The sequence below is a fragment of the Mus caroli genome, unplaced genomic scaffold (assembly GCF_978045245.1).
Source record: "Mus caroli unplaced genomic scaffold, Mus_caroli_1 scaffold_19, whole genome shotgun sequence".
Classification (NCBI taxonomy): Eukaryota; Metazoa; Chordata; class Mammalia; order Rodentia; family Muridae; genus Mus; species Mus caroli.
In genome coordinates, this window is record NW_028227274.1 from 87,550,336 (window position 1) to 87,570,657 (window position 20,322).

Consider the following 20,322-nt stretch of genomic DNA (forward strand, 5'->3'; position numbering starts at 1 on the left):
ATGACAACGCATAGAGGAAGGTGGAATTTTTTGTTTGTTTTGTTTTGGTTTGGTTTTTGAGGGTTTTTTCTGCCCCCATTTACCTTGTTGCTTAATGGTTCAATACTAGGAAAGGTATTGGAATAATGATTATTTTTTTAAAATAATGTGCAGTTATACTCATGAATAAAAACTATGAAGGAATATGTAGGTTAAGAATACATTTCACTCATACACAATGTTCTAGGAAATAAAATAAAGGCAATAAACATTGCACATTTTAGAATACAAAATTTTAATGGACATATTACTAATGCCCTCACAAAATGTTCTGCCAATGAGATGAACTTTTAAAATATGTCTCATGGTACTATATACATTTTTTCATATGTATGTAAATATATGTGTGTATATGTATGTATATGTATATATGTTATGCAAGAGTGCTTACATACAAACATACATGTATGTTATTCAAGTGTGCTTACACATATGTTCAAAGATGTGGTGGTATCTTAATGGTATGCATAGCAAACTACATTTTCTTCTCAACATATGGCATGGATCATTTCACAGCAAATAATAAATATCTACAACAATAGTTTTAATTTCTGAGACATTTTTACATCAATAACTAATAAATTATTGGTGCAATATTTTGGTTGTTTTCAGAAAAAGAACTGCAATGATTACCCTAAGTTGCATCTTTATTTATTTTCCAACTATGTGCTAGCAGACATTTTATTTTTATTTTTAATTTTTCCTCATGATTTTGGTCTTTTTCTCTGGTAAATACATATTCATATTTCAGAAGTTGCACTTAGAGCTGTGCACCGTGCAAATGTGTCACTAAATGTGCGGGTTTATTTCACATGAACTACTTATCTTGGAATCATGGAAGTGGCATGAGGAAGCAGTAGCCAGTGAGGGGCAATAGACATAGATGTTTCTATGGAAACCTAGCTAGGAAAAGGATACCTCGTTGTTATTTTTTGTTGTTGTTGTTTGTATTAGCATTAGACTTTTCACCATCCAGTTCTCTATAAAAGTGTGCAAAGCCCTTTCCTCAGTGTACATTGTGAATCTGCTATCATAGCTGCTGAAATGCACCAATGACCTACATTTATTATAGAGATGAACGTTCACACCCACAGTCAAATTAGTCATTTTGGAAATATTCTTAACATCTCATCTTCTTTTATAACCCAGTTCGTTCCCATAAGCTAGACATTAATTATGTCAACCTAGTCAAACTGCCCACTTGTTCCTCCAGGCTCTATTCTGGTGACTTTTCTGCTTCCTTCAGGCCTTCTGCATAACGGGCCAGATCCATAAGCTGAGCATTTCTTTAAATTGTTTCTTATAACTTACTTAAGATACTGTATTTTGCATTGTGTGATTTTTCAGTACAAAAACATTGGTGTTATTTGCAGAAAGAAACATTTTGATATTCAAAAATATCTATGCAAATATCTGAGTTAAATAAATTTATGAGTGCTACATATGTGACTCAGTGATAGAATCCTTGCTTATATAAGTCTCTGTGTTTAGAAAAACAAAATTAAAATTGAGAAATTAAAAAGACATAGACCATTATGTACAAAAAATTCAAAGATCTGAAATTTGTCCACATATTTCCAATTTCCAAAATGATTTATTTAAAGGATAAAGGAGTTTCATAATCGTTTGGTGTAATATAGAGAATGCTTTCCATCTCTCCCTGCTGAAATTCACTTAATAAGTCTACAAATGAGGTCTTAACAATCTATCTCTACATATTAATCTCTATATATCATCTCTATCTCTATATATATCATCTATATCATCTAGATACAGGTATCTAGATGATATAGCTATAGATATAGATATTTTAAACTAGGTGTGGTTGGGCATACTTGTAAACGAACATTTATAAGCAGATGTGAGAGGATTGCTGTAAGATTGAGGTCAGTCTGGCCTTTGTAATAAGTTCCAGCCCACCCAAGGCTACTTACTGAGACCTTTTCTCACAGAAACAAAACACACACATGCATGAACACACATGTATGAGCACAAGTGTTCATGCATACATGTCTGCATTCATTTACACACTTACACTTATGCAAATGCTTGTGTTTTATCACCTTTTGTATCAAATAATTTATTTTTAACCAATATAGAAAATGTACTGTCTATGGAGTGCCACAGGATATCTAGACCTACATGTATGTTGGAAAATAGTCTAATATCTCTCTTCTGAACATATATCACTGCAGTGTGGTAAGAGTTTCTCAGACCTTTCCCTTGCTTTCCTGAAATGATCATTGCACAGCTGTGTCTTCAGTCACTATGCTATATATAATGCACCAGACATCATTGTTTCTATGTAACTAACTTTCCACCCACAGATCAAGGATTTCAATATTATTTGAAGGCAGTCTTTATCATTTTCCTAAGATAGTCATGACAAGTTATAAATAAGACAATCTATTCTGTCATAGTTCTGAAGTACATATTAGCCACTGCTGATTTCTCCTAGCTCCCAGCTTTTCTTGGCCCTGGATGGCATGCCTTGATTGTAACTTCATCATTCTAGTCTCTGTCACCATCTCTAGGTTCTATTTTCCATTCTATGGCTCATCTCTATTTTCTAATTTCCCTTTCACTTCTCTTAAAAATACTATTTACTAGTCTATGATGATATGGTCCAAAGTAACATCATCTTGATTAGTGCTGCAAACTCTTAACTTTAAGGTTATATTCATATTTGAACACTCATTGTAGGAATGCCTACTACTACAATGCAGATTCTATTGTTGCTCTCTGTTAATACTCCAAACATCTACTTGATCTATTTTTCAGCTGATTAGATTTCACATATATATTATTATAAGAAAGAGATTGGCAGAAATTAACTCAGCCTTGATGTTTTTTGTACTACTTAATACTGTCAAACATTTTTCTAGAAAATTCAGATGACAGTCTTACATATCCTCGTGATTTTTTTCAGGTGAGTTGTTACTTTCAAAAGCAAATTCAAGACCTCATCACACTATAGCTGAATCAGATTTCTTTTATTAGCATAAAAATATTCAAACAATTTTTCTGCTTCAAAGATTTCAGCAAGTCTGGTTCTCAATTACAGATAACTTGATTCCTTAGAAAAAGTATTGTTCTTTAAATAATAGTACTGTATTGGTAAAATTTCAGAGTGAAACTTGAAGGTAATATTCTTTATGTAAACTCTGAAAACTAAAGTGAAATTATATTTCTTAATATTATTTATATAACTTAAATAGCTTTCAAATTCTTCTATATAGAGTATATTGTTCTAGAATTACTTTGTGGAGTTCTGTTGCTTTTGGGGGAGAACTACCTGTGTAGCTTAGAGATGAATCATGCAGGTAAACTGGGTTGCCTTGTGTGAATGATATAATGGTGGCTGTGTAGCCAGAAGGGGAGCACATGAGTTGGCATGGGTCTCTAGCATGGATGACATCTAACACTGACTCAGCAGATGGCCATCAAGTAAAACAAAATAGCATCAGGTTAAAACTGAAGAGACAAACTATTGGAGTTGTGAGCAGAAAGCAAAAAATTTGCACTAAGTTTTACTCGCAAGCTGTAACAAAGTTATTAAACATTCTGGTATGGTGTTTAATGAGAGATTGAAGCAGGATGAATTGAATTTTTACATAGTACTCTTAATAGATTCCTTTCTTGTTCCTAGGCTACAATCTGAAAAGCCTATTAGGGGGATGACATATTAACCATACTCATTCCAGTGGAACCAGTACTTCTCTGTCCTGACTGAGCTTGCTCTTCTGGGATTACTTTAGACAGAATATCCCACTCACAGACATCCTTTATTCACCCTTTATTCATCCTTTATTCAGAGCCCTGAATCTTCAAAGTAAAAGGCACAATAAACTTTCTTTTTTATATCAGTTTTCTCTCTAGTTGATTATCCTGCCAGCCTGACAAAATCATGGTCAGAAATCATGCAAATAATTTAAATTTATGTGAGGTACTAATCATGATGTGATTTAATATTATTTCTCAGTGTGAGTTTGTGGAGAACATTAAAAATTCATAGTCTCATTACATTGTCATGACTGCACACATGACACTGTCACTGTAGAATTAATTCCCCCATTTTCCACACATTTCAGGTCACATCAGGCCACTCTGTCCTTTTAACATTTTCCTGCATATCTCTTAGCAGATAGCTAAGAAGCAGATAGTTTTAAATTAACAATTGTGTTCTTAAACAATAGAATCAGCAAACAATAGAGGTCATTCCTACTTGGATAAAGTTGCCTTTTGGATTGAAGAATAGATAAACAAAAATGTCTCTCAGGATCCCCCAAGTAATGAATGGCTCATGAAAATGCAGGAAAGAAACCTTGGAGATGGAGAAATCTTGGTGCCATAAACCATGTCATTCCTGAGACAGCATGGAGATTTGATGTCTGTTTTAGTTAGAAAAACAAGGCCACACCTACTCCAACAAGGGCCACCTCCAAATAGTGACACGTCCAGGGCCAAGTACATTCAAACCACCACAGTCTCTAAGGCCACATCTTAGTATGGCTTCTTAAAAACAATAAAATTGGTTTCTTCCTTTGTCTTATATATATACCAGCTGCTGTTTTGAATTAAACATGGTGAACTCAAATCATTCTGCATTTGACCATTTAATATCAAGTCCAAAAATATATTAATCTTTTTATGGTCTTAGTTTCATTAAATCAGTTCTATTATCATAAACATAAAATGTTCTGTAATCTAGAGTGGGCATTGAATGGTAGAATCTTTGTAGGAGGGAACCTTTCCTAAATCTGAAATTTATTGTAAATCTTTAAAAACCTGAAAAATTTACATGGTTCAAAGTAGTTTCTAGTAAGAAAATAAAAATATGAAAAATAAAATAAATATTGCTGATGAATTTATACTAATCCTCCCATGCAAACCCACCATCACCCTTTATTTGTTTTTATACTTACATGTTATACTTTATCACTTCACAAAATATACTCACTTAACTTTTTTCTGTTTCATTGAAAATAATTTCTTTCATACATTATATTCTTATCATGTGTTGGAGATCATACTGTGAGAAAAAGCCCTTCACAGTCTCCCACCCTGACAAGCCAAATGGCCTTGTGCTAAGGAGCAGGTCATCACTCCCTCCTCCCTGTTCCCTTCCTGGCACCTGAGGCTGTAAAAGCTGAATTATAGTCCCCTCTTCTTTATCTCTTCCTGACTCTCATGACTTCCAAGGACATGAGTTACATGCTGAGCCTGGCCTGACACCCAAGGCTGTTAAGGAGGATCTATGTTCCAGAGATGAGACGCAGAGTACCCACCGCCTGGCGCCTGACTTCGGCCCTCATGTCCCCTTGATGCCCACTTCTCTGTTCTTTGTTAATTCCCCCTCAACCCCTCCCTATTACCCTCGATGTATGCTTTAAAAACGGCATTTCAGCCTAATAAACTGAGACCTTGATAGGAACGATCTACTTGGTCTCCAGCTCCTTTTTCTCTTCCTCCCATTTTCTCCCAGGTTTGCAGTCCCCCTCGCACCCATGAATAACTGAGTCCCGTGAGACGGGATAATCATGCTTTGCATTCTCCATTTCCTTCCAGATCCTATCCATTTTATTTCCCTATCCATCCAACTCCACAACTTCTTTCTCCCTCCATTGCTGGAGGGACTGCAAGCTGGCACAACCACTGTGAAAATCAGTCTGGTGGTTCCTCACAAAATTGGACATAGTACTACCTGAGGACTCAGCTATATACCCAAAAGATAATCAAATATATAACAAAGACAAATGCTCCACTATGTTCATAGCAGCCTTATTTATAATAGCCAGAAATTGGAAACGGCCCAGATGGTCTTCAACAGGGGAATAGATACAGAAAATATGGTACATTTACACAAAGGAATACTACTCAGCTATTGTAAAAATTACTTCATGAAATTCGCAGGCAATGGATAGAAATAGAAAATATCATCCTAAGTTAGGTGACCCAGTCACAAAAGAACACACATGGTATACACACACTCACTGAAAAGTGGATATTAGGAAATAACCTCAATACAACCATGATTCATCTCACAGACCATATCAAGCTGAAGAAGGAAGAGCAAATTGTGAATGCTTCAGTCTTACTTAGAAAGGGTAACAATGTTCATAATAACAGCCTTATTTATAATAGCCAGGAGCTGGAAAGAACCCAGATGTCCCTCAGCAGAGGAATGGATACAGAAAATGTTGTACCTTTACACAATGGAGTACTACTCAGTTTTTTTTTTTTTTTTTTTTTTTTTTTTTTTTTTTTTTTTTTTGGTTTTTCGAGATAGGGTTTCTCTGTGTAGCCCTGGCTGTCCTGGAACTCACTCTGTAGACCAGGCTGGGCTCGAACTCAGAAATCTGCCTGCCTCTGCCTCCCAAGTGCTGGGATTAAAGGCAAGCACCACCTCTGCCCAGCTTACTCAGTTATTAAAAACAATAAATTTATGAAATTCTTAGGCAAATGGATGGAACTGGAGGATATCATCCTGAGTGAAGTAACCTAATAACAAAAGAACACACAGAATATGCACTCTGGATATTAGTCCAGAAGCTCGGAATACCAAGATACAATTCACAAACCACATGAATCTGACAAACAAGGAAGACAAAAATGTGGATATTTCGATCCTTCTTAGAAGGGGGAACAAAATACCCATGGAAGGAGTTATAGAGAAAAAGTATGGGGCAGAGACAGAAGCAATGGCCATCTAGAGACTACCCCACCTGGGGATCCATCCCATATACAATCACCAAACCCAGACACTTTTGTGGATGCCAACAAGTGCTTGCTGACAGGAGCCTGAAATATCTCTCTCCTGAGAGGCTCTGCCAGTGCCTGACAAATACAGAAGTGGATGCTCACAGCCATCCATTGGAATGAGCACATGGTCCCCAATGAAGGAGCTAGAGAAAGTACCCAAGGAGCTAAAGGGGTTTGCAGCCCCATAGGAGGAACAACAATATGAACTAACCATTACCTGAAATTCCCAGGGACTAAACCACCAAACAAAGAGCACACATGGTGGGACTCATGGCTCCAGCTGCATATGTAGCAGAGAATGGCCTAGCTGGTCATCAATGGGAGGAGAGTCCCTTGGTCCTGTGAAGGCTCTATGCCTCAGTATAGGGGAATGATAGGGCCAGGAAGCAGGTGGGTGTGGGTTGGTGAGCAGGGGGAGGGGGTAAGGGATAGTAGGTTTTCGGAGGGGAAATCAGGAAAGAGGATAACATTTGAAATGTAAATAAAGAAAATATCTAATAAAAAAAAGAAGGGGGAATAAAATAATCATGGGAGATAGAGGAAGGGAGGCATCTGTGAGAGAGAGAGGAGGGGAAGGGAAAAAGGGGGGCAGGCAGGATGCTGGAGGAGACAGGGGAGAAGTACAGAAGGTCAGAAAATTGAATGGAGGTGTGTAGCTGTGGGAGAGGGGGAGCAGAGGACAGCCACCAGAAAGTTTCAGATGCGAGGAAAGCAAGAGGCTCCCAGGACCCAACAGGGATGACATTAGCTGAAATACACAACAAAGGAGAAAGAGAACTTGTAGAGACCAAATCCAGAGGTTAGGCACAGCCACTGTTTGACAGATGGGATCACACACCCATCTCAAAAATATTATTTCAGAATTGCTCCTGTTTAAAGGAAATGAAGGCACAAAGAGTGGAGCAGAGACTGAAGAAAAGGAATCCAGAGACTGCCCCACCTAGGGATCTATCCCATCTGCAGACACCAAATGCAGACACTATCTCTGATGCCAAGAAGAGCTTGCTGACAGGAGCCTGGTATAGCTGTCCCCTGAGAGGCTCTCCCAGAGCTTGACCAATACAGATATGGATACTCACAGCCAACTATCAGACTGAGCATGGGAACCCTAATGGAGGAGTTAGGGAAGGACTGAAGGAGCTGGAGGGGTTTGCAACCTCATAGGAGGAAATACAATACCAACCAAGCAGACCCCACCACCACCACAGTGCTCCCAGGGACTAAACCACCAAACAAAGTGTACACATGGAGGGACCCATGGCTCCACCTGCGTATGTAGCAGAGGATTGCCTTGCCTGGCAACAGTAGGAGGGGAGGCTCTTGGTCCTGTGAAGGCTAGATGCCCCAAAGTAGAGTAATGCTGGGGTGTTGAGGCAGGAGTGGGTGGGTGGGTGGGAACACTCTCATAGAAGCAGGGATGAGGGAAGATGGGATAAGGTGTTTGTGTAGGGGGAAACTGGAAGGGTGAATAACATTTGAAATGTAAATAAATAAAATACCAATAAAAAGAAATGTAAATTAAGAACAAAATGAAAACAACCAAGCAATAAGAACAAATCAGAATAAAAACAAAGAAAAGCATAAGAAACACACACACCCATGCACTTTTGTCTATAGCTAAAGATTTAACATAGGTTCAAAAATTATCTTTTATGATTTGCAGGTTCTAGACCACAAATCATAACCAATACAGGCTTGGCCATTATAAAATAGCCCATCTCAAGAATTTTTGTAACAACTACAAAAAAAAAAAAAGAAAAGAAAAGAAAAGAAAAAGAAAAAGAAAAAGAAAGAAAGAAAAAGAAAGAAAAGAAAGAAAAGAAAAATGATATCTAGAAGGCAAGAGGAATATCAATTACCTTGGTAGTTGTGACCATTACTTAATTTATATATGATTTAAAGCATAACATTGTGCAGATTTAATACATGCACATTTTATTTGTCAATAATCACTTACTAATGTTAAGAAATTTCAATCAAATATCGGAACCATATGCATAGCATCCTTCCATGTTGAATTTAAGGATGGATTTTATAGATGATTTCAGATAGAAAATATATTTGAATCATTAAAATTAAAAACTACATAGAATCCTCAAAAAAGTACTTTTTGTAAAAAGTAATGTTATCATATTATAAAGAAAGAACCATGACAATGATCAGCAAAAATTATTATGGAGAAAACATGCTACTTTAGAAAATAATAACATTCTCTTTGTAAAAGATGCATGTAAGCACTTCTTTTTGTAATGTTTATTTTGTTTAAGTGCATTTAAAATGAAATCAACTCTTAAAAACAACAAAATATTATAATAAGCTAATATTACAATGTGTATTATTAATGCACATCTACAACATGTACACAGAATTCCTCAGTATATTTTTCAAGCTGAGTGAATCATTGTGCCTTTTAATTAATAACTCTTCAGCTTCCTCTTCCCAGATGTTAGAATTCGCCATTCTACTCACTGTCTCTATAAGTTTTACTTGTTTTAAATAATGGAGTTTGGATATGTAGCTTAGGCTGGTCTTGAACTTGTGATCTTCTTCACTATGGAGTTCTGGGATTACAAGTTTGTGCCATCATGCTCTCAAGTTATTTTTAGAAAAGAAAAAAAAAACACTATTATCATGATGGATGATATTTTATTTTTGATGTGTTCTTGCATTGGGCTTGTATTTTATTGAGTATTTTGAATCATGTTCATATGTGAAATAGGTATGAATTCTCTTTGTTGAATCTTTGTGTGGTTTAGATATTAGGCTGGTTGTATCTTCATAGAATGAGTTTGGCAGTGTTCCTTCTGTTTCTATTTTGTGGAATAGTTTGAGGAGTATTGATACTAGCTCTTCTTTGAAAGTCTGGTTTCTACCACTGGTTTCTGCACTAAAAACCATCTGGTGCTGTTTTGTTGTTGTTGTTGTTGTTGTTGTTGAGACACTTAATGACAGCTTCTATTTTCTTAGTGGTTATAGGGCTGTTTAAATAGTTTACCTGATCTTGATTCAACTTTGGTAAATAATATCTGTCTAGAAAATTGTCCATTTAATTAAGACTATCCAATTTTGTGGAGTACAGTCTATTGAAGTAAGACCTAATGATTATTTGAATTTCCTCAGTGTCTGTTGTTATATCTCCTTTTCATTTCTGATTTTGTTTATTTACTTACTGTCTTTACCTTTTGGTTAGTTTGGATAAGGGTTTTTTTTTTCTCTCTCTCCTGTTCATTTTTCTCAAAGAACCAGCTCCTGAGTTTGTTGATTATTTGTATTGATTTCTTTTTTCCTAACTGATTGATTTCAGCCCAGAGTTTGGTTATTCCTCTTTGCTGTGGTTGCTTCTTCTTCTTCTTCTTCTTCTTCTTCTTCTTCTTCTTCTTCTTCTTCTTCTTCTTCTTCTTCTTCTTCTTCTTCTTCTTCTTCTTCTTCTCCTTTTCCTTCTCCTTCTCCTTCTTCTCTTCCTCCTCCTCCTCCTCTTCCACCTTCTTCTTCTTCTTCTTCTTCTTCTTCTTCTTCTTCTTCTTCTTCTTCTTCTTCTTCTTCTTCTTCTTCTTCTTCTTCTTCTTCTTCTTCTTCTTCTTCTCCTTCTCCTTCTCCTTCTCCTTCTCCTTCTCCTTCTCCTTCTCCTTCTCCTTCTCCTTCTCCTTCTCCTTCTTCTCCTTCTTCTCTTCCTCCTCCTCCTCCTCTTCCACCTTCTTCTTCTTCTTCTTCTTCTTCTTCTTCTTCTTCTTCTTCTTCTTCTTCTTCTTCTTCTTCTTCTTCTTCTTCTTCTTCTTCTTCTTCTTCTCTAGAGTTGTCAGGTGTACTTTTAAATTGCTGGCATGAGAACTTTCTAATTTCTTTATGGCGGCACTTATTACTATGAACTTTCCTCTTAGGATTGCTAAAAGGAGATGTATACATTTTATTCCCGCCTAGAATGAATTTCACCTTATCACAGTCAACACAAATTAATATGTGTTGTTAGATTTTATGTGATACAATTTTGTTGAAGGATTTTTTTTGCATCTATTATAGATATTGTATAATAGGTTTAGGTTGCCATTATATTCTTGCTTAATTTTGGTGTCAGGGTATGTAGCTGGCTTCATAGAATAAATTTGGATGACTCACCAAATTTATGTAATATTTATGAAGAATTGATAGCAGTTCTTTATAAGTGGGCTAGCTTGGTAGTGAAGCCAAATGTGCCAGTATTCTAGATATGTGCCATCATCTCAGCTTTTTACATGATTTCTGGAGTTCTAAAGTTAGGTCTTCAACTTGTAAGTCAGGTTAGTTGTGGACTGATCTATCTTCTACGATCATCATTTGTAAATAAATTGTGTTCTATTTCATTAATTTCTGATATGTTTCATTTTTCTCTCTGTCCTGATTCCTGTCAATATCACACAGACTTAGACATATCTGGGAAGAGGAAATATAAATCAATAAAAATGCTCTGTAGGCCTGAAGTCAATTGTGTAGAGCATTTTTCAAATTAATTATTGGTAAGGAAGAGTCTAGCTCTTTTGGGCAGTGCTATCCTTGTACAAGTGGTCCTGGACTGTACAACGAAATGACGTTAGCAAATGAGGAAGGGAAAGCAAGTAAGCAAGCACCATTTCTCCTTGGTTTCTTCTTCAGTTCCTGCCTTCAGTTTCCTGAATTAAATTTCTGCTTCATGTCAGTGATCGAGATTTATAGATAGAATAAATCCTTTTCTCCCAAGTTTCTTTTGTTCATGGTCTTTTTTTTTTTTATCACAGCAATAGAAACTATAACTAAGAATACTTATACTGATCTGATGTTTAGTTTATTTTGGAAACTTAGAAACTTTTTGAAAGAGATACTCTCCAAGTATTAGTATAATGAAATAATAAAGACATTCTTGAAGTTTCTGTTTGTGGGAGTGGATAGAGATACAGCTTATACTGGAGAGAAATAATGCACTACTTATTTATCTTTAGAGAAAAGTTTTTTTATACTGGCAATTCATTGATGTGATTAATAAGCTGTACAATATCTACTTGTTACAGTCATTCAAAAAAACCCCCAAACTTTAATATTTTAATATGTGGTGTACTATATCTTAATTACCATATACAATACTTTGCTTTGCAAAAAATAATTGTATTTCTTGTTCCAGATTTCGAATTCCTTCTTTTCCACCATCAAAATGCTTGAAGTCAATTGCCAGGTTCCAGCTCAGCTTTAATGTACTGAAGAAGGCAGCAAGGGTAGCTTTGTAGGTGGCTAAAGGCTTATGGCTAAAACTTAAATATTTCTTGCTATTTGGGGGCTCAAAGGTGATGGCTTCTGGTAATTAACTCCTGCTTATAGCAACAGAGGATTAAGAAAAGTAACTAAGTTACTTGGGATCTTTACTCTTTGACTCATAGGCCTCTGAATGACCAGATTAAGAGGCTCAGACTTCCTTAACTTTTCATTAGCCAGAGAGAAAAGAAAAGAAAGAAAGTCAGGCACACACATACACACACACACACACAATGGATGAAGCAGAAAAGTGCTACACTGCCACTTTATTGTTGCTCTTAGTTTTTTATACCTTCTCAGGATAATTGAGCACATGGTTTTATAAGCACTTTTATATTCTATATGTTCATAGTAAATTTAAGTCAATAGGTCATAGGTCGGTAAAGCTTAAGAAGTTATAGCAAAATTGTTTACATGTCGTTCTATTAAGAATAGTACATGACTGAACATTCATTATCTATAAGTTTAAAGAAATAGTTTTTATGTCACAAGTAAGATGGTTTGGTTAGGTGACAATCATCTGCCCTGTGTCCTTTTATATTAAAGCCATATAAAAGAACTAGTCTACCATTTATTTTCTGTCTTTGCACCTATAATAAATTATTTGTTCCCAGTTTATGACCTTTAGTTACTAGATAGTGACCTCATTCCTAACCTAGAAGGAATGATTTCCTTGATTGTTAATTTGTTCCAAGCCTGCTTTCTATTCTTAGTACAATTAGTCCGTGATAGAGGAAGGTTTACAGAGTTCCACTCACTACTTTTATTCTTTTGGTTTTTTTTAAGAATCAGGAGTCATTTTATTGCCATGTTCTTTTAGCAGAGTATTAAGAAAACTTTTCTCACTTTGGTTTTCCTTCTTCTTGAGTTTCATGTGTTTTGCAAATTGTATCTTGGGTGTTCTAAGTTTCTGGGCTAATATCCACTTATAAGTGAGTGCATATCAAGTGACTTCTTTTGTGATTGGGTTACCTCACTCAGGATGATATCCTACAGATACATCCATTTGCCTAAAAATTTCATAAATTCATTGTTTTTAGTAGCTGAGTAGTACTCCATTGTGTGAATGTACCACATTTTCTGTATCCATTCCTCTGTTGAGAGACATCTGTATTCTCTCCAGTTCCTGGCTATTATAAATAAGGCTGCTATGAGCATAGTGGAGCATGTGTCCTTATTACATGTTGGAGCATCTTCTGGGTATATGCCCAGGAGAGTTATTGCTGGGTTCTCTGGTAGTACTATGTCCAGTCTTCTGAGAATCCGCCAAACTGAATTCCAGAGTGATTGTACCAGCTTGCAATCCCACCAGCAATGGAGAAGTGTTCCTCTTTCTCCACACCCTTGCCAGCATCTGCTGTTACCTGACTTTTTGATCTTAGTCATTCTGACTGGTGTGAGGTGGAATCTCAGGGTTTTTTTGATTTGCATTTCCCTGATAATTAAGGATGCTGAACATTTTTTCAGGTCCTTCTCAGCCATTTCATATTCCTCAGTTGAAAATTCTTTGTTTAGCTCTGTACCCCATTTTTAATAGGAGCTCTGGAGGTACTGATTAGTTCATATTTTTGTTCCTCCTATAGGGCTGCAGACTCCATTAGGTCCTTGGGTACTTTCTTTAGCTCCTTCATTGGGGCCCCTGTGTTCCATCCAATAGATGCCTGTGAGCATCCACTTCTGTATTTGCCAGGCACTGGCATAACCTCAAGAGATAGCTATATCAGAGTCCTGTCAGCAAAATCTTATTGGCATATGCAATAGTGTCTGGGTTTGCTGGTTGTTTATGGGATGGGTCCCCTGGTGGGGCAATCTCTGGATGGTCCTTACTTCTGTCTCAGCTCTGAACTTTGTCTCTGTAACTCCTTCCATGGGTAATGTTTTGCAAAGGTTATATGCCCCAGTATAGCAAGCAGGGAGTGGGTGTGTTGGGGAGCAGGGGGGGAGGTGAGAGGGTATAGGGGGTTTTCAGATAGGAAACTAGGAAAGGGGATAGCACTTGAAATGTAAATGAAGAAAATATCTAATAAAAAAGGATTAAAAGCTGTATAGTACATGGTAAAAATAAAACAAAATAAAGAATGCATGTTGTTAAAAAACTCAATTCTGTTTTATTCATTTATGTTTTTACTTGTAATTTTATGCCTCATTTAAAAATTACTTGGTTAAATATTTTAATAAAAAAATAATAGGTTCCATAAAAACAAACAAACAAACAAACAAACAAAGTAACCTTTTCCCCTAGGTCCATGACCAGTTAAATCTCACATCCATTCACTTTTGCAGTAAGAGGTATGGGTTCTATCTCTTGAAGATCTTACATCCTAGCAAAAAGTAACTGCTTATACCCATAACATTTTCCCACCATTGCATCAATATATCTTTTTTCCACCTCATCTTTATTATGTCTTTTTTAAAATTATTTTTTAAATTTTATTTTATTTTTAATGTTTTTTTTAACTCTCCATATTCCATTCCCTTCCCGCATCCACCATGTGTCTGCTCCACATCCCACACCTCCACCCCACCCCACCCTGTCTCCATGTGTATGCCCCCACCCCCACCACACCTGACCTCTAAACTCCCTGAGGTTTACAGAGTTCCATTCACTACTTTTATTCTATAGGAAGTTTGAAATTACTTGTATCAATTTAGGAGTTCTATAATATAATTATCAGGAATAATGAAATAATCAATTCGTATATACAGAATTACTACATGAAAATACATCTTCATATAGATTCTGCAGATCTTCCCAATAGTTTGGGCAGAAGCCCAGGAATCCTTAGGATATGTAGTAGTGGTAGGAAAAGGATATCAACATAGAGAAGCAATCCTGGGATAAAATCTCTAGGGACCTTGCCTCCAGAGTGCACCCATAGCAGCCATGCAAAATAGTGGCTACTTCCAGAAATTTCACTTGCTTACCATAGCTTTTCTTAAACAGCTTTTGACAGTAGTTAAAACATTGACTTATTTCTTACAATCCTTAAATGACTAACTGCTAGCACAGTGCTTCATTCTCACATTAAAATAACTTTTAAAACAAATAATACTTTTAAATAAGTCATAATTGAAATTAGTTCAAAATTCTTTAGTGTAAGTTTAAATAATTTTGATGTGACTTTACATGCATAGGAAATCATTCTCTTAAATTAAACACCATTGTTTTAGAGAGCCCTTAATTTCTTATATGAACCATGAAACTATCACAAACAATTCTAATTTCAGGCCTGGATTACTACTGAGTCTGTAAAATCTGCATATGATAAGTATCAGTCTTTTTCAGAATGGATTGTGTATACAAAGACTGCATAGAACTTTGCCTTCTGATCTTGGAGATCATAGAGCTTTTATTAGCAGCATTTCAAACAAACCATTTTTCTTTATAATTAATAATGAGAAGATTCAAAACTATGAATAATCTTTGATTATCCTAAAGTGATTAAAATTATTTAGCTTAAATAACATATGTGAGGTTTTTACTGTGATTTTGTGAGCTCATCACATGGTAATTTTTACTCAGAATGGTATTGGTGTCAACATGTTGCCTAGATTTTTGAAGCTGTAAGGGCCAAAATATAATAACAGTGTTAGGTATCAGTTCCAGCTCATTGAGTAGGTATTAAAAGTTGGAAAAATTCTAATGAGATGTGTTGTAACATTTGAAGTAATATACTTTTTTCCCTTATGATTCCATTTGGCATACACTTTGCTTGGACAAAGGCCATGAGGCAAGATGAATTTTTTTTCACATTATAACAAAGGACTTATCACCATGATGTATACCAGATTAGTCACCTAAGTTAGAATATTAGTCTCCTTTAATATCAAGTTTTTTCACCTACTTCCCTTTGCAATAAAGTCACAATAAATATATAAAACTTGAAAAGTATGAATTGCATGTCACTTGCTAATTAAAGATTCTTTTGCAAGGAATATTGTTCTATCTCTGCCCACATATTCATTTAAACTTTTATTTATGTCAACATGGTCTCAGGATATTTATAACAATTTATAATCCCACTCTATACTTGTTGCTCAAATTCTGTTTATTTTTTCAACTGGTGCTCCTTTTAGAGTTTGTGTGATTAATTAGCTAATTAAGTCCTATAGTTGTTATATGATGCTCTGAGTTCACCTTGACTATTACTTGCTTTTCATACTAGCATTGGCAAGTTCTCAACAAATCCTAGTTAACCATTTTTAGAGACCAAGTTCTAGATTCTTAGTATACTTGAGCATTTATTTTAAATTCTATTCTTTTCTGTCTTTCCTGGAAATTATTTAAGTGCATTTTGAATTCAATTTACTGAGAAAACTGTGTTCTGTTGGTACTGAGCCTCATAAAAGTTGTGATGCTCAGTATAGAGGACATAGATGCCATCTGTGTGCTGTTACATACCTCTAGGACACTTTGCTGCCCTGATTCCTAGAGTTCAACTGTAATCCTCATTTCAAGGTCAATACAACAAGAAATACAAATGCACACATGGGTTGAGTCTTCGTCATGAGAATGAATGTTTCTGAATCAATGTACTAGTATCGAGACATGAAGAAGCTAGATGTTTTTAGTCTAGGCATATGGCATGATGCAAATACAGAATGCATGTGTAGTATTGATTTATTAATACAAAGTCACTAAAATGTCTTTTAAGAATCAGAGTACAAAAAAATATCTACTCTTCCTCTGTCCCCCTGGCATATATTCTTTATCAGATAGTGGAAGTGATCATGGGTGATGAGAAAGAATAACATGGATCAGCAAGATTCTTTGGGAAGAAACTGGATATATATGCATATATATGTGTCTGCATGCTGTGTGATAGACTATTTCTAAAGAGATGAGACACAAATGTTAACTTATCACAGATGGGGAATCTATGACAGGTTAACAATTCCAGCAATGTCAAATTTGGAAACCAATGAGTTTTTAATTGGGGTTACTCACAAGAGTATGGGTAAGGAGATACATGAATCAGGAATTACACAAAAGCAGCTGTATCACCAGAAAGTTCACCTGAATGTGGGTGATGACTGACTTCCAAAACTGCAGCTGTGGAGCACTCCATGTAGCTTACTGGCAGTTCAATGGTCTGAATATTTTTTTCCTGTTTTGACTGGTGAGAGTCTCTATTCTGAATAACAGTTCACACTCATGTACCCTGTTGGGTAGAAGCCCTCAATAACATTTCAAAAAAAAAAATTCCCTCTTCATCTGTGACCTTTGGTGACCTTTTGTTTAATCTCCCGGGGCTCGTGAGCCTCCCTTTCCTCTTGGAGCAAACATTGCAGTTTCTAGATAACATTGCAATTTGGAGGAATAGGACACACACTATATGCATATAAATAAATATTGAACACTCACATCTTAAGATATAAACACTAAGGAATATGTTCTCTCACAATAATTTTAGAAAAATAAAATGTGAAAATGAGCAATGTTGTACACTTTCTCATAATTTTGAGCCCTACCTTGAAAAACCAATTGATAGGAAACTGGAGTGTGATTTATAGCTAATTAAATTACAAAAGCCAATTGACTATGTAAAATGGTGCCAAATATGTCTACTATAACACTAATAATCATCACAGTCAAAAAGATAGTGTGTTGAATTCTTTAAGAAACTAAAGGAATATAAACCTTGAGTTAATATTTCTCCAAAAATTCCAAATAAGATTTTTTTCTAAATCGTTATAACTAATACCATTTTTTTTGAATATTGACTCTAGAATTCTTTATGCATCTCCAATTCTGATTATTGTAAAGTTGAAAACACTAGGCAGTGAAGCATTAAAATTAGGAAAATTATTTTTGTTGTTTTTTTAGTAACTATCAGGGTGCTGATAGATAAAGGTGTTCAGTGATTGAACTATTTGATAAATTTAGTGCAGTACAGCAAAGCTCCTATAAAATTAGATAAGGAGTTATAAACCATTCATATTAGGCACAGTGACCTTATCAATTTTAGACTATATCCTTGTATTAATTAAACTTATAAACCTTTAGCCATATTTCCCCTAAAAAATGATATCAAAGCTTCCCTAAAAACCTCATTTTTACTTTAAATTCACATCTTTCCAGGTTTTGGACATTTTGCCTGTGTCCTTTCTATAAACACCCATTTCACTGAGCTGAATCTTTAAAAGGCAGTAAGCCAACTAATACGTTACATAGCACAGCAATTGCTCCATGAAAAATACTGCAGGTTCAAACGACAAACTGCTTATGTCTCCATAATGTCAAAAGTGTTTTATGAACTTAGATGCTAAAATTCAATTTAAAATATATTGACTTATAGTAGTATTGAGATTCCATGAAAGCAACACATTCCTTAAAGTTATTTTCTAAAGTGTCTTAGGTGAGCTTTCTCATGTCAGCGATACTACTACATGAGAAAATGCTTCGCAGCTATACTTTTCCAAACCCAGAATGCAAGTCACAAGCTGATTCTGAACATCTCCCAGGTATTGTTTACTAAATTCGCAAAGCTTGAACCAAAGCCCCAGAGCCCACAGACTACCCAGGAACAAAGCTCCTGACAAAGACAAGATAGTGGAAATGCAAAAACATTTGTTTCTACAGCATATCAGTATGTCGAACTTCTTACAAAGCTTTCTACAACACATTCTCATTACAATATGCCATCCTATTCAGACTTCCTTTGTCTTCATCTGTGTGAGTCATTGTCTCTGAAGCAACTCAATTTCCTCAAGCTGTAGATGGGTCTGAAATTGCTTACCTGACTCACAAGCAAATGTCTTTGACGTTTCGTCATGAAAGATAATTGCCACTGCATGCTTCTTTGTCTCTCGAGGCAGTCTGGTTATGTTTTTGATGTTGTGCAGTTCAGTTACCTTAAAAGAGAAAAATATTTTTTCTTTTTACTTTTGAAGTTCTGGGGATAAGCCCCTAGAGTCTTGTTTGTGCTAATAAAACATTCTACCACTAAACTACATCTCCAACAAGAAAGAATTTTTTATTTATTTTAACGGATAGTATGTGTGCTACATACAGTGCTTTAAACAAAATGGCCAGTTATCACTACCCTAAGGCCTGAAGCACTTTCCAATGGATCGTTGTATTGAGCTTGAATTAACTCTATCCACACCAGTAAAACAAAAAACATAATGTGTTCCATTAGGCTTTCAGTTTTGGTTCTATTTCATATTGATTACTATATTTGAAATGGTCTAATGATAATGCATAAGAGCTTCATGGAGGCTATGCTGTTATTAAACTTGTAATCATGAAAAGCAGTATTAATCTTGTACAAAGAGGCTCTCCATTAAATCTCTGTTGAATATTGATGAGATTTAGTAACAAGTCTCTCCCCCAACACTCTCAGATCCAGACAAGACTAAATCACACAGCATCCGACACTGTATTGGATAAATAAAAAACTTCAACATTCCAGGTCATTTTGGAATGTGTGTACCAAGATCATAAACACAAAAGACATACAGTTAATGATTGTTAGCTCTCTGATACCAAGAGCACTGAAGCAGTTTGAGAATGAAATTTCAACCTGAGGCAGGGTATTAATGTATGCTGAACTTTCCTTCATGATGTTTTTTGTTGTTTATTTATTACAAACAAAAATAACCAAAAATGACAGTTTTGCACATGTGCATAGAACATTCTGATTACTCTTATACTTCTATCGTATATCTTAATAGTCACATTACTAGTGCGGGAATAGGCTTTTCCATGTTTTAGGATTGTTAGTATGTCTAGAATTTTGAACTTGTACAATTTTGATGAAGTCCTAATTAGTTGATATTAGCTCTATCCTTGTAAGAAAGATAAGAAACTTGATGATTAGAGAATTTAACTGTCTTAGTTAGGATTTCTATTGCTGCAATAAAAACACCATGACCCAAAAGCAAGTTGGGGATGAAAGAAAGGTTTTATTTTGGTTTGGCTTTTGGTTGGTTGGTTTGTTTGTTCGGTTGGTTTGTTTACTCTTCCAAATTGCTATTCATTCAATGAAGCAGATCAGGACAGGAACTCAAACAGGGCAGGATGCTGGTGTCAGGAGCTGATACAGAGGCCATTGAGGGATGTTTCTTACTAGTTTGGTTCTAATGGATTTCTCTGCCTGGTTTCTTATAGAACTCAGGGCAACCAGCACAAAATTGAACAGGCTGGATCCTCCCCATTGGCCACTAATTGAGAATATCCCTTACTGCTGGATCTCATGGAATCAGTTCCTCAACTGAGGGTCCTTCCTCTCTTGATGACTATAGCTCGTGTCAAGTTGACAC

General features: G+C 35.7%; 1 protein-coding gene across 1 annotated transcript in view; it reads right to left on the minus strand.

Annotated features, from left to right (window-relative positions):
• Nucleotides 1-20,322, minus strand: part of Dok6 (docking protein 6) — a 456,129-nt gene that overhangs the window by 247,139 nt on the left and 188,668 nt on the right. The window contains exon 3 of the mRNA XM_021150966.2: nucleotides 18,798-18,912. Within this exon, the coding sequence (XP_021006625.1) occupies nucleotides 18,798-18,912 (115 nt within the window). The remainder of the gene's footprint in view (nucleotides 1-18,797; nucleotides 18,913-20,322) is intronic.